The sequence below is a fragment of the Falco rusticolus genome, chromosome 11 (assembly GCF_015220075.1).
Source record: "Falco rusticolus isolate bFalRus1 chromosome 11, bFalRus1.pri, whole genome shotgun sequence".
Classification (NCBI taxonomy): Eukaryota; Metazoa; Chordata; class Aves; order Falconiformes; family Falconidae; genus Falco; species Falco rusticolus.
The window spans coordinates 2,730,177-2,751,372 of record NC_051197.1 but is presented as its reverse complement, the minus strand read 5'-3'; the positions used below and the strand labels follow the sequence as shown (position 1 = coordinate 2,751,372).

Below are 21,196 nucleotides of genomic sequence, written 5' to 3'. Positions count from 1 at the left end.
CCTGAGAATTGCTTGGGAGGGATGGCAGTCTGTTTTCCCTTTCAGAAAGGAGAAATACGATCATCTGCTCTTACAAGTAATAGTGTAACCTCTAAACCTTGTCCTGATTTATAAGTGGCTGCCTTCGTCAGGGGCACCTCTGACAACAAAAGGCTTGTGGAAGAATTTCACCCATGTGAGACGGTTGTCATTATATACTACCCTGCTCTGGTGAGACCCCCCTGCAGCACTGCATCCAGCCCTGGGGCCCCCAACATAAGAAGGACACGGACCTGCTGGAGCGAGTCCAGAGGAGGCCACGAAGATGACCAGGGGGCTGGGGCCCCTCTGCTGTGCAGGCAGGCTGAGAGCTGGGGCTGTTCAGCCTGGGGAAGAGAAGGCTCCGGGAGACCTTAGAGCACCCGCCAGCACCTAACGGGCTGACGAGAAAGCTGGGGAGGGGCTTTTCCCATGGGCATGTCTCGATAGGGCAAGGGGGAATGGCTTCCGGCTGAGAGTCGATGTAGGGCAGGTCCAAGGAAGAAATTCTTCCCCATGGGGGTGGCGAGGCGCTGGCCCAGGCTGCCCGGAGCAGCTGTGGGTGCCCCATCCCTGGCAGGGCTCAAGGCCAGGCTGGACGGGGCTGGGAGCAGCCTGGGCTGGGGGGAGGGGTCCCTGCCTGTGGTGGGGGGGTGCGACTGGGTGGTCTGTAAATGGTCCCTGCCAACCCAACCCATTCTAGGATTATGGTGTTCTTTCTGATACAAGATTATATCAGTTACAGACTTCCTTTTGTTGAAGTTTTTAGTCAAAAGTATTGCAGCTTATGACTAGCCACAGTGAGCTGCTAAATTGATGAAGAAAATCACTCGGAAGATGCTCAGCTAAGAGCCTGTCATGCCCCCGAGGAAAGCAGCCGGGGATACAAAAAAAGCAAAAGCTGGGATGGCTTATTTTGCCCAAATTGCAGCGAGGAGAACTATATGAAAGGAGTTGTGCAGTATTTCTGCACAGATCTGACTGGGGAGGCTGTTGATGAACAGAGGAGTATTCATGGTGGTATTTGAGGTTGCCAGGATCCTGAGCTTGTTCCCTTAAACAGATACAGTGCACTGGTAGATGGACTGTTGACTGTTTGCTCCTGAAGCAGCAGGAGATTCCTCTGTAGGTGAGGTCTGCTGTAATACTATTATTTGGGCTTTCCTTAAGTGTCCATTTTTGAATGAGCTTTTTTGAATTGTCTTGTGGCCTGTTTATTTTAATCTCCATGGTGTTGGTGGAATCGACATCCCTGGAGGTGTTTCAAAACCATGTAGATGTGGTACTTAGGGACATGAGTTAGTGATGGACTTGACAGTGGTGGGTTAACGGTTGGACTTAATGATTTTAAAGGTCTTTTCCGACCTAAATGATTCAATGATTCTGTGTTCTTGTCAGGCCTTGCAAGAGCATCGTGTTGGAGAACTTCAGTAGTAAGGCATAGCGTAGGTAGCATCACATCCAGGTGTCAGTTCTTAATGAAAGGCAAGTTTGATATAATGGATTTTTACTTTTCATACATGCAAAACTCTTATGTTAAAGTACGCATCGCTAGATGGTAAATATATCTTTTTGTATAGGCTGCTTTCTGTGGCCAATGTTATTAGTAACTTGACTTCACAGTGCTTAAGCCACCAAAATAGAAGTACAGTGAGCAAAGCAGGCAACTATTATCTTTAACATACACAGGTTTTACTTTCCATTTCGGTTGGTTAGTAAGGAATGGGGTCATACAGAGTAACTGGCTTAATTTTAATCTTTCTTGTTCTTTTTTAGTTGGCAAAAAAAATTCGTGAGAAATTTAACCGTTACTTGGATGTTGTGAATCGTAACAAGCAAGTAGTGGAAGCATCGTATACTGCTCATCTCACGTCGCCCTTGACTGCCATCCAAGACTGCTGTACTATTCCACCATCTATGATGGAGTAAGTATTAAATTCTGAATTTACTTATGCTTCCATTTAATATGTGAGGGAAAAAGATTATTTCTTTGCAAAATAGCCTGTATTTTCCTGATAACTCAGAAAAAGGGGGAAGATGGTACTCCAAAGATGCTCCTAACACTGTCCTCCTATTCTTTTACATTCCTACTATGTACATGTTTAATGAGGAGCACTAAACAAGAAGTGGGACTCAGCTGTGATGGATTGTAAAATGTAACAAAAAGGAAAAAAGTTTGTTCATCCCTTAATTGCATGGAATAGTCTTCTATACAAAATGAGTCTTGTTTATATCCAGGATTACTGTTTTTGCATTGAGATACTGCTTACCCTGAGTAACTCTTCTGAAGAGCTGGTCATGAGACTTCTTTTTCTTTTTCCCCTTTTAAGTGCAGTAACGAAAATCACAAGTTGGTCAGCACATCACATGCTAAAAATATTGCATTACAGTTTAATCAAGTTGATGTGCTGCTGCTTGATACACAGAGGTTTATCGAAATTGAGAACACTGCTTGGAAACTGAATTTATTATTTTCAAATGAACATTTTAAATACAGGAATTCTGGATAATCTAAATCCAGGCAGTTGGGTTTTTTTAATCCTGTTTTATTATGCTGCGTGTTTGCAGAAACATCTTTGGGTTTCCTAATTGTAGGAGATTTTGATAGAAGGTCTTATTTTTCCAGTAAAAGTGTAATAAATTTTTAAATGCTCAACTTTTGAAACATTTACTTCAACATGTGCTAGGAAAGAATGAGAGTAACTTTCAATTTATGTAAATCTTGATTACAGAGTATATTTTCGTTGTTTATATCTTAGTCTGATTTAGAAATATTTTAGAGAGGAATGTAATTTGGGTAATAAATATTAAAAGCACTTTCTATAAGACAGTTCTTAATGACAGCATGCTTTCATCTTTTCTGAAGTATGGCATGAGCCTTTGTTTATATAAGGATTTAAAATATTCACTGTATTCAAATATGTGGTATGGATCTGTGTCCAGACAGAAAGGCCACCTGCTTGTTTTGTGTTTGTTTTGATTGGCACAAAACTAAGAAATCTCGATAGGGTTAAGCCTCGGGTGACTCCAGAGAAATGGGTACCTTGCTGTTGGGATGTGTGTAGATTTGGTGGTCTCAGTGCAGTTCTGCTGGATAAGATGCCTACATAAAATCCTGGCACATCTGGTGCTGAATGGCCAGGTTGCTGGCAGCATCAGTAAGAAAGGTCAAGAATCAGTTGAGGATGAAAACTTTCCTGCCCTCTGATCTCTGGATGCAGGAACTGCCAGCCAGCAGTAACACCTTCCAACCAAGAGGTGAACAGGAGGAATGAGCATATCACCCCCTGGTTGGTATTGCGTAATTTTTCATTAAAAAATAAAAAGCAATGTCTGCTCTTAGACTGGAAACTTTAATGAATTTCCTTTCACTTTGTCCACCAAAATCAGTAGCTTGCAAATCCTTCGGAAATTTCTTTACCCGTGGTGGACTTGCGTAAGGGGTCTTTCACAGTAAGTGGTTTGAAAAATGAACTGGAGGTCACAGCTGGCAAAGCAGAGAGGTGAATCTATTTGCAGAGCTCCTCCTTTGGGCTGTACAATATGATCATTATCTAATTATTTGGATTGATAAAGTTAAGTCACCTTTAGTGATTACCAGACCAGTCCATCAGCCTGCAGGATCTTCCAGACAGCACTTTGGCAAGACCTGGTCGAGTATGTGGTTGAGAACGATGACTTACCAGACCATCGGGAATAGACCCACTGCTGTGTTTGGGGAATTGTCTGCAAGTCATAAAAAGAAAGAACGTAAAAACATGTTTCTGAAACTTAACTTCTAAGTTGTTAGCACCATGCTTTATTAGTTGCCTGCTTGTCTAAATGCTTCTGCCATCATTTCAGTTGTCGTTTCTCCCCCTTCTGCCTCTCCTGCTGCTGCTCTTCTTAACATGTTGATATCCAAGGTGGTGTTATTAGGTCTTGTATTTGACACAAGCCTGCTAAAGGGGAAGGTAAAACGGTTCACGTGGGCATGAGGTGGCTGGTTAAAAGAAGGGAAGGGGCCAGCACGCCAGTGTCTATGCAGGCAGGTGTATCCGAAATCACCAATAGGTTTTTCTTTTTCTTTTTTTTTTTCCCTTTTGTCCAAAGAGATAAAAAACTGTAATTTTTGACAGAAGATACTAGAAGTTAAGATACCTACCTTAACAGTCAGATTTTGGAGAACTGTAACAAAGGTATGGGTGTTTGAATGTGGATTTAGGAATTACTTTTATCTGTGTTGTTTTAAAAATATCTCTGTTTCTGTAAATCACAGATAAAGGCTGCTGATTTACTTCAACTCTTCTAGCTTTAATTTTTGGACTTCCTTGCTCCAGCTATGAGGAGGCCTGCACTTGTGAGTAGTTAAGTTAGATGTGCTATTGCTGGTAACAGCTTATCCTTGACATTTAAATGATGCGTGTTGGTGTTGGGCAGAAGAGTGCTGGTGTTAGAGCAACAATAATTATAGCATTTATTAGCTGCTGCTGTAGAAGAGGTCACATTGAAAAAGACGGTTGCTATTTGCTGTTTTCAGGAGGTACTTGGCTTTGGATTGTACTTTGAAAATGTCCTTAGGGCTATGTCTTTTTCTTTCAGGAGGGTTGTGAAATACTTGCGTTGTAACTGCTTAACTCTGTGTGTTCTTTTTCTTGGTGTGGGGAGGTGTTTCATCATGTGGCCTTTTACTTGGATAAACATTTGGTGCAAGAACAGTGTTAGAAGCACATTATTTTCAGGTTGTATTTTTAAAGTAGATTTGAAAGCTTGTCCCACAATATTTAAGGCTGTTTATCACATGATGTTCAGCCTTTAAATGCACAGTGACATTTGAAGATCTGAGAGCACTTCAGGCTATCAGGCGTTTCCTCCATCAGCCCTTTATGTTGCTCTCTAGCTTATTGACATGGTGGTGGGAATGCAGCCAGTTTGGATTGGTTTTGGAAAAATTACTTGGGAAGGAAATGCTGAACTTAGGTGTAGAGAGAGGATTTTTTTTGATTTTTTTTTTACTGTCTTCATCTCTTTAGTGTATATTTGTTGCTACCATTAACAAAATTACCCATGTGTAGCCTTGTGTTTGCTTGTATTTATCTTGAAAATCTGACCACTGGCTTCGAAAACAATTTGCAATGTTGCTTGAGATGAACTGTGAGAATACCACACCTGGTGACTATAAATAAATGACATAAAATAGGATTAACAAAGTATGAACTGGAATGTAAAATGAATCTGGCACTTAAATTGCCTATTTAGTTGAGTAGTGAGATATGACAGGAAAAGCAATATTTATTTTATTGCCATTACATGGTGAAGAGCCCAGATGAATACGTTTCCACGCAACTGTGATTCCAGTCCATAGTGACTAGTTCTGAATTAAAATTAAGAGGCTAACTGTGCTTTTGGTTGCAATATTGTACCCAACATATACCGGACTAACTAGTGTAAGTAAGAGCAATCACGTATTTGTTCTCTCCATCAAGGCAGGTTTATGCAAGTGAACTACCTGCATAGGGAAAGTGGTGAAAATAAGTAAATTAGAATATGCAAAACTGACTTGATGAGGCAGTGCAGTTAGTGGCTGTTGAGCGGTTTTGGCAGCTGACTTTTCCATACATAGGCTTAATTCAACCAACATTTAATCATATGCTTATGCTCATCTGGTTTACTGAAGAGTTTAAATATGTGCTCATGTAAATGGAAATGAATCATATGCTGAAGTATCTGTGCAAGTACTGCTAAATAGAGGTGGACTGCGAAACTGGAACAACGGAGCAGGGGACTGTGTGTTTTTCTTTAGTTGCTGCTGTTCATTTCTTCAGATACAGCTGTTTGCATTTTCAGTTCTACTTAATCAAGGTTTGGGAATCGAAAAACCATGATGGCAATGAAGGGAGAGACAACAGTTGAGCAGCCGGTGAGCATACCTGTCAGATGAGCTCAGAAGCGGACCTTACGAAGATCAGGCATCTGCCCTACCATCCAGGTGGTATTTGTGTCCGTGGGGTCAGAGCTTGGAGACTTGCTCTGTTTCCTGGGGCTGTGTGCTGCGTCCAGGAATCGTGTAGCAGTTGAGAAGAGGCATTGCTCCAAGCAGACAGAGTTAATATGGATAAAGTGCTCTGGGCTCTTAGCAAAACTGAAGGGAGATAAGGAAAGTGGATGTCGAGTGACACACATCTAATCACTGAAGAAATCCCTGCTGGAGAAACAAGGCTTTGTGTTTCCTTACTAAGAAAGGCTGCTGAAGAAGCCATGAGAAACGAGATTGAGATCTCATCTCGATCTCTTGCTGTTGCCAGACATTCCCTATCGTGATTGCATTGGGTGGTTATTTACAAGACAATGTTTTAATTAAATTATCTTGCTTTCTAAGAGGATAAATACCTTTGTGTACAAGATGGTGTGTGTACAAGATGGTGTCTCCTGTTTGTCACTCTGAGATGCTTTGTTCCCAAGAAAGCCCTCGGTAGGTCTTTAGGAAATCCTGGAACTGAAGTGGCCTGATGTGTGTGGGGTGCAGATGGAAGTATAGCAGAGTGTCAGCAGGAGGGCAGGGGGAGGAATGAACAGTGTTTATCTATCAGAAGTACTGAGCACCTGCACTTCCCTGCGCTTATGGGGAACTTATGGGGTATGTGTCTCTTAACTAGGGTCTTAAGAAATGAGTTTTGGCAAACAGCTTTGTGGGGGGTTGTAACTTTGCAGGTCTGTGTGGGCTGACTCGTGAATGACAACTGAAATAGCTTTCTTCATAAAGATGGTGTTGGACTGGATGGCAACATGTAGATCAAATAGGTGTTTTATACTGAATATTTGCAGATGAAAGAAAATCAAATTCTTGCCGCACAAAAAGGAAGAGTAAGTCTGATAATGTGTGTAATGTTTGAGTATTCATCTTTTAGCTGGTATACAAAATGCCTTTTTCAGGAGAAGCTGTGATTGATGCTAGCTGGCTCTTGTAGGAGACTTTCAGAAGTAGCTTTATATAGTTCCAGTTTTGCCACGTAAGTTAAAGTTATATTCGCACATTTATGTACACGTGAAGATGCAGTTGCAAGTGTGTACTTTACCAATTTGGTGCCATAGAGTACACTCCAATGGTTTTCTTGACATAGCAAAGTCCTGCATATCTGCAGTAAGATTACCTTCCAAAAAAACCCACCAATAATTGACAAACCCAAGAAGCTGTAGTTTCTTATTCACACACATTTGTGAGGAAGCATGCAGCTACCTGTGCAGTTTTTCCAACAAAAAAACAGACGACGCTTTTAAAGGGAGACAAAAAAAATCTTCCTTAACCCAGTGTCAGCGCTTCTCCTCTCCTGCTCGGTTTTAAGACCCATCATGCTTTGATGTGCTACAGCATTTCCTGTCCTCGGGTGTCTGTGAGAGATGGTAGGAGACAGTCTCCTTGAGTTGCGTGTGACTGGGACCTGAGCGGAGAGAGAAGGGCAGAGTCGCAGCTCCGGGAAGCTGCCCCGCATGGTGCCTTGCTTCTGCACGGCTGATCGTGGCCCCCGATAACGCTGCACCTGCAGATGGGACATGAACACATACATGTGCTGGTGGGAACATCCCCCTTTCTCTTTGCTCCGACCCTGGAGGACAGAAATGAATTTCACTGCTGGTTTTTATGGAAGATTGTCATGAGTCTCCAAAAAACATGTTTAAAGGCGCATTGCCATTCATTAATGCTCTTGCGTCTGCTGCTAATACATATGTTTCAAGGCAGCCGGAAATCTATTTTTGTTCTTTATTTAACTGTCCTGATAAAAGCTTAGGGAATGCGTTTATCTGCATTTGTAAAAGGAGATGGAATGAAGAAATCTTTGTTGGTAAAACATACTACTTGGCAGCGTTGGTTACAAACATTAATGGAGCTGTTTGAATAAGTGACTTTACAAACCTATTTTTGAAAATCATTTACTCCCTGACTGTGATACCACCTTCAGAAGTGGTCTGTTTTTCTCTCTTTTGAACAGATGGTTAAATATTTGCTAATGCAGTTCAATTTTATCGCAGCTTTTTCTGTGTTTATCTTTCCCCTCTGGAGCAGTTAAGTGGGAGATAACAGGAATCCCATTCAGTTCCTTCAAGTTGCCGCAATACCTGAAGAGCTGCACTTCCAAAGGAGAAGCGGGTGGGCCACACCAAATGAACTTTAAGATGTATTTGCCATTCGTACAGAGTATCAGTCTACAGTGATGCATGTGGGTTTATAGAAAATGTAGGGGAGCGTGCATAGTGCTAGTCTTGGCGTGATCTTGTTTTGTCCATAAACTGTAGCAGGTAAATTTAGGAAATCGCTCTCTTGGACTTCTTAAATGTGGCCGAGTTCCTCGTGAAAAAGCGGTTTCTGAAATAAGTTGTGTTACTGGGCTGCAGCCCTCCTTCCAATAATACACTTTCTTTACATCTGAGAGCAAGTATACTTGGACTTCTTCAAGCAGCAGTTGAAATAATTGGAACTACTTCTGTGCCTCACCAGAAGAAACTGGTTAACTGAATAATCAGTAGCTTTTTTTTTTTGTTGAATCTATTCAACTGAATAATCAGTAGCTTTTTTTTTGTTGAATCTATTCATGAAAACATTGTTTTCCAGCGTACTGCTTAGTTGCAGTGGGAACTATATATTTAAGGATTTATGTAAAATACGAGTTTAAATCTTGCCTTACAATCAAGAAAGTATGCCTAGTGGTGAATTTCAAAGGAAATGCTGAATTTTCCATGATCTTATATATTTTCATTTGCATACTAAAATCAGCTTTAAATTTGTATGAATGGAAAGGGAAGGAAAGAAATGAGTCTTACAACAATGAGAACCCCTTCGTAGCTACTCGAGTGTCGTTTTTATATGCTGCTCCCTCACTTTTCCCTAAACTGAAACTGTACAAAAGGGGCTGATTTACACTGTAAATTCAGGCCGAACAAAATCCAATTGGAGCTCACTTGAGCACTGTTTTGATGTAAGATTCAAAGCTTCTGCAAATTTATTTTATCTTCTACACTTGCTGATCTCCTGCTTGTAAATCCTGTTGAAGGAGAATAAAAATGAGTGCAGCCTGATGGGAATTTAATGTCTGAAGTTCAAAGCAGTTTGCACATCAGAGCAAATGTCAATCAAATTAACATCTTGCAAGCTAGGCAGGGAGCGCGTTTCTCCATGGGGAAGAGATCAAAGTTGGAGTCGCAGCTCTGTTTGCTCCCTCGGGATGCAGTTTCGATCAGTTGTTCATTAAAGTGAATCCAGAAAGAAGGGCTTTTTAGAGGGAGGCAGGGAAAGGGGGATGGGGTGAGTGGGCCTGTCGTCAAACTGAATTTCAGCCAGTGTCTTTTGCTCTTGCTTGAGTAAGTACAAAACCTAATTACATCTAAATACAGGCTTTGTTGCGTTTTTCTGATAAGGATTCTTGGAGGGCTTCCTGCGTGTTTGCTGTGGTGGTGCCACCTAGAACATTTTGGGCTGAATCTCAGAGGAGACCTTGGTCAGCCATCGCTGTTACCGTCTGGCTGCTGGGAAAAGTGGGAGAGAGACACTGGTAAAAGTTAAGTCTCCTTTGTGCAGAAAAGGGGTGGTGATCAATGCTTGTCTGCAAATCTTAAAGCTTTTGATTTTATAACTTCTTCCAAAGCAAGTGATGGGCAGATTTGAAAAATGCATGGAAAACATGCAAGGCAGAAACATGTTATAGGAAAGGTAAAACCAGTAGTGACGGCCAAGAATATAAGCATTTACTGTAAATGCCACATGGCAGTGTCGAGGCTTTAGTTTTAATTGTTGCTTTAGTGGCAAAGATTGCCAAATAGTTAATATTGTGTTCTTAATTGAAATTATTTAGAGGCACCCTAAAGAAACACATGGAAAATTCTCCAGTGTAATTAAAATGACTGTGAAAACTGCAGTGTAAATCTTCCACAGTGCTGCTGTTGCCCAGTTTCTGGTCTTGGTTTTCTGAAGGCGTATGTTTGCGATGGGAGCTGGTCTTTTCTCAAGGTCCTCATATTGTGGAAGCAGTCATGCTTTACAAATACACCCCATTGCAAGGTGCCAAAAGTCAGTTATAAGGCAGACGGCACCTGAAAAGAGATTTGAAGTAGATATCCCATGTGGCTCAGGATGACAAGTCTGTCTGAGGGCTGGTCTTTAATTTATGGGGTTTAAAGCAATTCTTCTTATGCATATTTTATTTATGTCATTTTGCCATTAACTGTATTCTCTTTTTGCTACTTGTGTGCTGTAGCAAGAGAAAGGAGGGGGGCCGGGCTGCAGGTTTTTTTAGCTTTCCTTTTCCAGCTCTGCTGCAGGTAGATTAGGTATCTTTATCCTCATTTTCCTGATGGGTAACATAATACTTGCTTACTGAGAAAAGCTGAGGAACTGTGTTGATTTTTGCGTTAATGTGCTTTGACATGCTGCAATAAATGTGCAGTGTGAATAGGGGGTTTATAGCTGGAATACTGATCCCCTTGGCCTGTGGTGATGAGTTTGGGGCCGCAGGAGAGCCTGTGGCGGGGCAGTTGATGGTGATAACTTGATTTTTGCTTTCCTAGAAGGCATGCCAGAATTGGACCTGGTTGAAACCCTTTGTCAATATGTATCATGGCTGAGAGACCTGAAACGTGGTTTGGCAGCTTTGTGTGTATGAAGAAGTGATGTAGTAATATGCTCAACATTGTGAATCAAGATTCAGACAATTTCTCTGTCAGGTAATTTAAAGGATGCGCATGTCACACTGAGTGAGTGTGAGCAGTAAGTTTTGGCATAAAATAAACTCAGAGCAGAGGAAGATTCCAGATGATTTTGAATTAAACCGCAGCATTTACTGCCCGTGTTCTGAGATATGAATATGTTAGTTGCTAACAAGGCATCCTGTTGCCATCACTAATAGACTTTGATAGGAGCACTGGGACAATTAGCTAACATCCTGAAGAGTCATTATTTTTCCCTAAGAGTTTGTTCTTTAGTATTGCTCGGAAATATTTCTTCAGCATGGAGATGTTTAATTTGCAGTTGCTACCTCTTCTCCATCTGGTTTCGCCCAAAGGTAAACATGCTTTTTGTGAAATCCATCCTTTACCAATTGATCCTAGTCTTGAGATTCCTTAGCCAACAAAAAAACCAACTTTTTTTGTTTGCTTGGTAAAAGCTGTAATTTTTTGAAGTGGTTACATTTTAACGGGGGTAGGAAAAGCCACGGCCCTGATCGGAGATCTACGTTCCTATGAAATGTCAAGGCTTTTCCTCGATGGAGGGGACTTTGGGGAGTTTTCAGAGAGCAGGTTGCCAATAATATCGAGCAGCTCCTGACAGAGTGGGTGAGCCCATGCAGAGCTCCGCAGCATCACAGTTTGGCTGCTTTTGGTGTCTGACATAGATCTTCCTGACCTTAGAACCTGATAGTGGTGGTGTCTGAGCAGGAGGACAGGAGGCTTTTCTATGAATCTGTCCGTCCATTTCTCTCTCTTCCTTGCCATGAAGAGTGAGGATATGCAGAATTCATCAAAAGCTCTTTGCCCCTAACTGAGTCTTGAATCAAAACACCAGCGCCGGTAGAGTGCTGTTGATTATGCTGTTTTGGATAAAATACCAATAGCATTGAACATCTGTGTCCAATAAGGAACCCACAGTACTTTTTTGTATAGCAAAGAATTCAGCTGCCTGTTCTTGTTCCCGCTGTATATGGCATTATTCACTTCGCTCATCGCTGGCTGGTTTGATGTGTTGAGCAGTTGCTGCAATTAAAGATGTTTCTCCAGTGATGAACAAGTTCATAATTGCCTCTGTTAGGTAAGGACGGAGGAGGGCAAGCGGAGTTAAATGTTTGTTTTTATGCATTGTAACCTGAATATGTCAAAGCCTGAGGTATGTAAAATATTTGTAAAGAGATGAGAGAGAGCATTTGAGAACAGACTGCTCTGGGAGTCCCTGATGCAAGGACTTGCACTCTTCATCCACATTTGCATCTATGTGGTACAAGGTTTGAAACTCAAGTTCCCCCCCAGTTTATATATGTATATAAAAAATAATTGAGCCAAATTGATAAAGCTATGTTTACACTGCATTTATATAATTTTTAAAGTGTATGGAGGGCAGTTAATTATTTCCAAATATATATGACTTCCCCCCCCCCCCTTAAGTTTAGGTTTGAGAAGGGATCAAAAAATATTGGTGCCTTGGTAACTCTTAACTGTTTCTTGGTAGTATCGTTCATCTCCTTTAAGAATATCAGTTAGTTTAAGATGCATGTAGTGTTTATGGATATAGATTAAACTAATTTCAAAGCATGCCAGTTTAGGCAGACAGTGTTTTTATTGATATTTGTATGTGACAGTAAAAATACTAAAATTAAGGAGTTAGTAATCAATAGTGATCACTTATTGCATGTTCAAAGATTTGGTTTAATTAGAGCCTTGTTGAACAGAGCCTCTAGTCTGATGAGCTCTAGTGATGTAAAATTAGACTTCCTGGGACTCTGTAAGAGTCATAAAATCTAATCTGATGTTAAGAACAAAGAAGTCAGTGTCTGAGGTTTTGTTATGCATTTGCATAAACTTTTACTTATTTGTAATTCAGAAAATCATTAAGGAGTTTAATAGTAAATTCTTGGGAAATTACTTTTACACTTGAAGGACAAATTCCTTAACTTGTGAGAAGGCTGTGCTGTACTCTTCACTTGTAACAGAAGTTAAACCTCTGCTTTAAGCAAACAAAAAAATCAGCCCAACCTTAACTATGGTTATACTGGCATGGATCATGTACAAAAGGCAAACTGGTGGCCCATGTATGCAACAGCCGTGCTGCTTGCAGTGAGCTCCAGCGCTCCTCTCAGGGCCATTTTCCTGGTTTTGTAACGCTAAAATTGCTGAAGGTGGATGCACTTGCCTACAGAGGTGGTGATCTTGAGCCCACTAACGAATATTTTTCGTTTTTTTAGCTTTCCCTAAGGGGTCCTAAAAGGTTTTCCTACATCCCACGTGCGAGGATCCCATAATGAGAGATGGAGTCTCTCAGCAAATCCTGCATCTGGCTGACTTGGGGCTGCTGCAGCTCCATCCCTGTAGGATGAAATTATTTTGAGTTGGGCTGGAAGAAAATATATTGGATTAGGGGAGGTTTAGTTTGCTTAAAAAGACTTGCTTCCTGTAGTCGTAACTTGAAATTTCCTTGTGGTAACCAATTCCATCTGTCTGTGGTTTTTTGTTTCTGCTAATTGTTGTTTTAAGGAGATGATTTAAAAGTGCATTGTTTTATTGTCTGTGTCTACGAACCCCAGCCCTTCCAGCAAGCGCTCTGTAAGGACAGAACCAGAAGATCAGTGTCTTTCCATTCTTACTGGGCACCGTATTTGTTGAAGTAGTTGCAACTTACTGGATTTTAATTTTTTAATTAAAATCTTCCACCAGAAGAATGGTGCTTGTTTTTCAGACCACTACTGCTTGCAATGTTTTGGGCCTCCACTATGTGATAGCATAGATACATTGGGTGTGTACATACACATGTGCGTATGAAAAAGCGTAACATCAGCTTAAGCAGTTAAGTGCAGTTGACAATAAGCAACTAAATAAAGAACCTTAAGCACAAATATGATGTGCCTTGAGCTGAATGGAAGGCATTAGAATGACGCTGGGTGAGTGGTATGTAGCTAAAAGCAAGAGATGGAAGTGCTGTTAATATTAAGTTGGTCAGTATCTTTTGATGTAGCTGTTTTTTGTGTAATTTGCTGGTTTAATCTTGACAGTATTGAACAAACCCCTACTCTGCCCAGTTCCTTTCCAAGACTTACTTGCTATTAGCTTTCACGCTGGAAAGGCTCTTTGTCCAGAACGGGATGTTATGCATCCCTCGCTTGCAGTTCATTGTAATTCCTTAGGAATAAGTTGATGGTAGAAAAAGTCTTTGGTAGGAAGTAAAGAGGTTTTTTAAGTACTAGAATAATCACACCAGAAGTCAAATGTCATCAAAATGTTCAAGGTCATTAAAATGTTAACAAATAAAACTGGCCTATGTAAATGATACAAAACTGCATTTGAGTCCTTGAAAGCTTCAGAAGCGTTTCTAGTTATTTATAACCCTTTAAAACCCTATTTATTTAAATTTTGTTAAGGCATTGGTTCAATTATATTTTACTGTCATTAGAACTATGCACTAGAATGCTTTTTGCATTAGAGTTATGGCTGTATTGGAATTATTTAACGTAACCAAACTGTAACAAAACTTCAGACTATCAAGTTCCTTCTGCTGCTTGGAATGTAAATCTTCAGGTTTTGGTGCAGAAAACAGGTTTACCAGTGTTCTATTAGATCTTTTGCAGAAAGACATAAAGAGGAAATCCTCTTCATGCAAGACACTTGGAATATTTTTTTATTAAGGGAATGATGAAGTAATAGCTCTGGTGGAAGAGTGTCTAGCAAGAAAAGGTTTGGTTCAACAACAGGAGAAAACAGTTCCTAATGGCATGCCTGGATGCTACACACACTTTCCACGCTGGAACCTCTACTGTTTAAGTCTAGATGAAAGAGCACTACTGTTTTATGATCCTATCTTTCATGGAATATTGTGGAGGAAAATGCAACATATCATTGCAGAGAGCAGATACAATCCAACCATGATGAGCTCATCCCCCCTGTTTCTGGGTTTCACAATTTTTCCTGGACCCTTAAAATACATATTACGTTGGAATTTCCAGAATCGTTAATTTACATTGAAATTTCAAAAAGGTGTGTTTCCATTGTAAATGCTGTGTAGGTTTAATAGGTAATGTTAGGTTGCTAATCCTGTTGTTGTCATTTCAGATTTGATGGAAATTTTAACACCAATGTTTCTAGAACTATTAGCTGTGATAGACTGTCTACCACTGTCAACAGCAGAGCCTTCAATCCTGGACGTGACTTAAATTCTGGTAAGTAGTATACTTTTGGGTTTTTTTCCTTCTCAGAGTTGGGGTTTTTTTTTTCCATTAGACTTTAACATTTCCTTGGCCTAGAGAATTAGCATTGATTGCCATAGCAACAAGCTTTTATTTCTCCTTGAAACTGTCACCCTGTTCTTAATTTGAGATTTCATGATTGAAAGATGATACCTAAAGTAATGCCCTTAGACTAAGTACTCATAAAAACGTCATGAAGATTTTATTCCAGCCTACCATGGATAATTTTGTTGTGGTTTATGCACTTTTTATTTATTTTAATTTTTTTTTTTTTTTTTTTTTTTTTTTTCCCAAGGCACTTTCCTTCCCAGGTCTGTCTGCTTTGGCATCAGTAGTGTCAGCTGCTGAAGGAGCCATGCAAAGAAGTTTCTCTGATCTTCTTAGCTGAGTTCAGCTAATGTGAGACTGTGTTCACAGCAATATGCAAAAACTATGAAGTATAAGGACATCCTAAAATATTTCCTTTCTTTGTCTTGTCAGGGCATTTCCATCTTTGACAGTCAGTGCATTTGTTTGGCACACTCAAAGAGCTAGAAATATGCTTAGAACCAAAATATATATGACTTATCTCTTGAAAAATTCAGCTTTTGGTCCTCCAGTGCCACAAGGTTTTCTTTTTTTCCATCCTAGTCAACTTGATATACATGAAATACATGGATTTCAGTTATTTTTAGTCATAGTTTTGTCCAGCTGTTCCATCTTACTTTTTCAACTTTTTATGATGCCTTAGTGTTGTAAATTAGAGAGCACTATAGGCTTTGCAGATTTCATTTAGCATAAGTTTTGGAGCTTTTTTTGTTGATTTTACTTTTTTTATTGTTGTTGACAGGTAACACAGACTTGAGGACTTTTTTTATTTTAATTTTCATGTATCTTTTGGAATAAAGTACTGGTTAATTTTTTTTAACTTGACTGATAAAGTCGCAGACCCGCCATTCTACCCTCACCATGCAGAGTATTTGCATATCTTACAAGAAATAGGATGAAAGAACCCCAAATTTCTCTGTAGCCTGTCTTAGTGTGTCTCTTCTTACAGCTTTGCTTTCTGGATTTCTAATGTAATCTTAAAAAAAAAAAAAAAAAAAAAAAGTACAACCCAAAAGCAAAGTGAACAGTCTCTGTAGGTTCCTTTCCATCCCGTCTATCGTACACCACATCTTGAATGCAGGTGCTGGCCAGGCAAGCTAATTTCCTGACATATGTCTCATCACCATAATTTCTGTAGTGTTTTCCGTCCTAAAGATAGGCAGTCTTTGTTCACTTACTACGATTCGCTGGGCTTTGCTTTATTTATAAGCTATCTCTATATTAAAACATACAAACAGCTTATTAAAATAATGTTTAAAATCACATGCAGTTGTTGATTTATCAAAATAATTTTTGAAAGCAAGTTTTCAAACTGTTATAAAAACAAAGCATTGAATGAATCACTTAATTTTTTTTACTTAAGTTAAAAACCCATTCTTTTTCTACTGCTGAAGATGGATGTAAAAGAAGTATTAAATAAATATTCCTTCTTCTTGAGTGGTGGAAAATGAATAAGCTACAGTTCCCCTTAAACGTTTTTTAAATTTCTGGTTTGAATTCTCACAGAAACAAAGTGAACGCATGTTCAAGGTTCTTGCTGTCCTGGCTCGACAGTAAGACTTGAGTGCCTCCTCTTCCCTTGCCTCTGGCTTGAAAGCTTCCAGATGAAAGGAGAATCTTCAAAAAATGGCATTGGCAGAAAAGGGCAGCAGAAGAGAAGAGGGAATTGGAGTGATAGAACAGGGAAGTGCTTCAAGATTTATTGACAGCAGACTCTCCTTCGGCTTTCCTGTTAGCAGCTCTCAGAAACACAGCCTTTAGGGAGAAGTTTTTTATTAGTGAGAAAATGCCTGTAAGAGAGAAGTGGAATGGAGAGAGTAGATTGATGCAGAAAGATGAGATGAGCACACTTTTATCTGAGAAACAAAAGTTGGTACTGGGTACACACCTAGTGAAGTAAGAAGTTAAGTTTTCTGTAGGCAAGTCCTCACCTCTTGTGCGAAGGTATTTGAAAGTCTGTGAGATGGTGGCTCCCACCTTCTTTTCCCTGGTCCTCAGCTGAGAACATCAAAACCACATGAGCTCCACCACCCCAGCAACAGAACAGGAGACCAGTGTGGCTTCAGGGAAGGGTTGCTGCCAGGAGGGTCAAGCAGAATGATGCTGGTGTGAAGCTGGACATTGCCCACATCCAGGGCGGTGTCCCTGTATCCCTGCAGAAGTATTCGGGTTTTGGAATAAATGGATGTGGGAAGGTTTAGGGGCAGGAGGCTGGATGGTTTTTTTGTGAGTGGAGGGTATTGTGTTGGTGGTATCTGTAGTATTGCTTATGTAGCCATGGCCCATGACCTGTTGTGCCAAAAAAAGCTGTCTCTGCCCAGAGGAATTCATGGTCTAAGACAATAGTTGGCTTGAGGCAGACTGGGGGCATAAACAGACTGGGAAACATTTTTGTTTAGAAGGGCAGAGTGCTGTCAGTGCGTCCTTAGAGCTGTGAAGATGGCTGTCAGGTTAGAAATGTTTTTTAAAAGTACTTACTTAGTGTCATCTCTCTCTTGAAACGCTTAATTTTTTTCTTACTTCTGCAGTGACCTAGTTCTGTGAAACTGCTTATCTTAAAGGATACACTTAGGACAGAGCACCTTGTCTGCACAGGAGATGCTTCTCAATAAATCTATGTGTGTGTATGCATTACTCTAAACTAAAACTGCCTTTGAAAGAGGATAAAGATCAAACAAGAAAGTTCCTCTAATCTCGTATTTTTCTTACTCCTCTTGTAAGTGTCCTCATGTAGAGCTACGCGAGGAATATCTGTTGCACTTTGGAATCAGACTCTGCCTCAGCCTGAATTATTTTTCTACTCTAAAAAGCCTGAGAGTTTTTGGTACATCTGGGTATTTTGATTGTGGTTTTTCTCTCCTGCCTTGCTTTGCCTTTTTAGACTTAGAGGCAGCATGGGAAGCCAGTGGCTTCCCCAAAATTGTGCCATACTGTCTTTCACACTGGATGCAGCATGTTGGGGGGGACCCCAAGCATGTCAGCCTCCTAGAGAAAGGGTTTGGAAGCCCTCTGCTCATCCAGCCCAGAAGCAGGAGCTCTTCTGCTCTTCTCTAGTTTGCCCGCAGTTTCCAAATCCAGCCTGGACTGTCCGTCAACCCGATTGTCCTCTCAGATGGGTTGATTGTTTCATTCTTAGCGTAAAAAAAAAATTCCCGTGTGTCTGTCTTTTTTCCAGCATGAGTTTTGTAGTTTAAATAATCTAGCCTATAAAAACCTCTCAGCAAAACATAAATTTAAACTCTGCTCTGTTCGGCCTCTATCTCAATTCTTTAAATGTTAATCTTGGCCCACTCTGCGCACAGCTTAAGAAAGTGGGATCAGAGTGGTGAAGTTGTAGGTGTCGGAATGGAATGGAATTTGCACCACAGACTCCGGGCAAGCCACAGGAACAGAGCCTGGGAGCCCTCGGTGCAGACAACAGTTTCAGCTTCTAGTCTGAACAGTGTGTTAAGAAGGGCGAGTGTAGCTCATGAAACTCCAAAACATAAAGAATTTATTTTTTTTCCCCATTTTCTATTGGTTTTTTTCTAATATAAAAAGAAAATAAACGTTAATCTTGGGAAAGGGAGGAAGAAGAAATAGATGTATGTCTATCTTATCTCAGCCCTTCAAAACTAATGCTTTTGCTGCGTTTTTTCTTGATATTAGGTGACATTTTTTAATGTTTTGAAAAGCTTTTGATTTATCTTGGCTTGAGTTTTTGGATTACTTTTAGCCATTACTACAAAATAGCTAAGGAGAGAGTCTTTATTCTTCAGATGGGATCGGGGGCTTCGGTTAGTTAGATGAAGAGATCTGTCCTCACTGGTATGAATAGGCCTTTATTTATTAGACAACAAAAACTTAACCAGAGCCAGTGCATTATGTTATCAGATTCCTTTGGTTCTTTTTTTTTTTTTTTTTTTTCTTTTAAATAAACAAGGAACGAGTAAATCTTTCTCCTTCTCATCCTTCAAAGTGCCGCAATGTCTGTTTCAAGTCAGGTGGCTTTAGCAGAGTGCTCTTCTCCAGCCATATGCAGAGGTGGTATCAACTTGCTCCATAAATTTTGTCTGTGCCTTATTCAAGGTGGTGATCATTTAAAATGTGGAGTGCCTTGGTCATGTTCCTTATATTGCTGTACTTTAAACTGATGGTTCGAGTGAGTTAAAATAGTTGGGAGGTATTTGAGCAGCAGAGTTAATACCCCCCTTCCAGGTCCTTTTAATCAAGAAAGCTGGGTTCGTTCCTTCGAATAAAAAGTTTTTTTACTTGTTTCCCCTTCAGAGTCAAAAAAGCTCCCAAGGAGTGAGCAGGGCTCCATCCTGGCTTATGCCATCAACAGAATTTTAATTGGGTTTGAGCTGCAGAGCCTTTTATTGCTGGTGAAAGTGCATCAGCCAGAATACGTTTTGACTCAGAAAATCCTGGATCAGATTTGTAGGTCTGAAGAGTTAGAGAATGTCTTTACTTGCAAAGTAAACGCATTTGCTTTCTGCTGTTGTTTCTGGGGAACACTAAAGCATCTTCATGATGATTATTTTTAATAGAGGTACTTGTCAGAGAAGAACTGCAGCATGTGTGTTGCACAGAAAATTGAACTTTACTTCTTTGCAGGGTCAGAACCGTGAGGTCTGCAGCTCAGTAAATGTAATGATAAAGAGGACTATAAGAAACTCTTTTATAATGAGCGATTATGTTCAGTAGTTCCTTTTTTTTTTTTCACTGACTGTTTGTGCCGTTCTTTGAAGATTAATTAGTTAATGATTTGACTATGCTTTGAAGATGTAAAGTGGTATCTAGCAGTACTAAGTGTTATCATATCACATTCCCTTTGAAGTTCTATAAACCCTATCACATAGGGTTTCTTTCTAAAAGTCCTTTTTGCCTTGTGATATATTTATAATTAAAGAGAATGATCATTTCAAATACTCTCATGTTAATACTTTCCAACTTTTTCTGCCTGTAGCATGATTTGGGGTCAGATAGTGCTGCATTCTAAGTGGAGGGGACAGATGTTGCGGAGCGAGTTGGCAGTTGGCTCATGGGCAGCAGCTCCCAGCTGGCCGGTTATATCCCCAGCCTGTGTCTGGAACTAAGGGATTCCGCTAAGATTACTGTGTTTATAAGACTTGGACTCTTGGCTTTCTCCAAGTAATGTGGTATCAAGGCTGGGTCTTTATTTAGTGATGCTCACTCTAGAAAAGCAAAATTATTATGTTTATTCAGTAATACAGAATACTTCGTAATTTCTATTAGAATAAGGAGATGGGTGCCTTCTTATACTTGCAAAAATATCTTGAACCTGACCAGAAGATGAAAAAAGTAAATGACTTTTTGAGTTAAAACGGGAACCACAGGTCAAGCATATGGAGCCTAGAAAGTGAGGACCAGTAGAGATGCCCTGCACACACTTCTGCTGGTGCTGCCAAGGGTGTAATTTTGACAGATTTAGTCTTTAGCTATAGTCTAGGCATGCAAATCGTCTTACAGTATGTTTTTTTGTTGGGGTGTTGTGATTGTGTAACCTGTACAGAGGCAGGCTTTGCTGGAAGGAGGAGGTAAGAGTAAAGTACAGGCAAAGTTTGGGGTGAGTAAGGTTAGGCTGAAAAAGAACATCTGCTGGGTGTCCTGGCAGGGAGCAATAAATGAGGAAATATCTATGGGGCATTCTTACAGCTTTAGTGCATGGAAAATAAGAGTGCACTTAAAAGAGGAAAAGTATGTATTTTTCAGCTGTAGCTTATCTGCTGGGAGATTGACTTCTGTGGTTGTAGGAAAAAAGAGACCAAAAAAACCCCAAACAAAGAGTTACGATACAATTGGTGGTGGAGGGGGTGGGGGGTGGCATTATTGAACTAACATACTAGCTGAAGGAAAACGTGAGCAGAACTCTGTGAAAAGGAGGGATAGCAGAGAGAGGCACTAAGGCTGTAAGGGGTTTGAGGTTCAAAACCAATTATTTTGTGGGGAAAATGAACTTTTAAATCCAGATACTCTTGTGGGTAAATAGATAGAAAGTAATGACTAAAAAAACCCCGCCTTTTAATTATCAACTCCTTTGCTGTTGGTGAAATTAAACAGGGCAAATTATTTCATCCAGGCTTTAACTGAGTGCTCACATGTCTGATTTGAAAATACATTTTTCCAGTTCCGTAACCCGTAACAATAACTTAAATCCCAGAAATTCAGCCTCTTTA

General features: G+C 40.2%; 1 protein-coding gene across 3 annotated transcripts in view; it reads left to right on the top strand.

The window, feature by feature from the left end:
• CACHD1 (cache domain containing 1) overlaps positions 1-21,196 on the top strand; it is a 127,922-nt gene that overhangs the window by 50,952 nt on the left and 55,774 nt on the right. For all 3 annotated transcript variants that reach the window (XR_005106741.1, XM_037404290.1, XM_037404291.1), the window contains exons 3-4: positions 1,795-1,943; positions 14,797-14,903. Coding sequence is in view for 2 of the 3 variants with exons in the window: in XM_037404290.1 (XP_037260187.1) it covers positions 1,795-1,943; positions 14,797-14,903 (256 nt within the window). In the remaining variant the exon portion in view is untranslated. The remainder of the gene's footprint in view (positions 1-1,794; positions 1,944-14,796; positions 14,904-21,196) is intronic.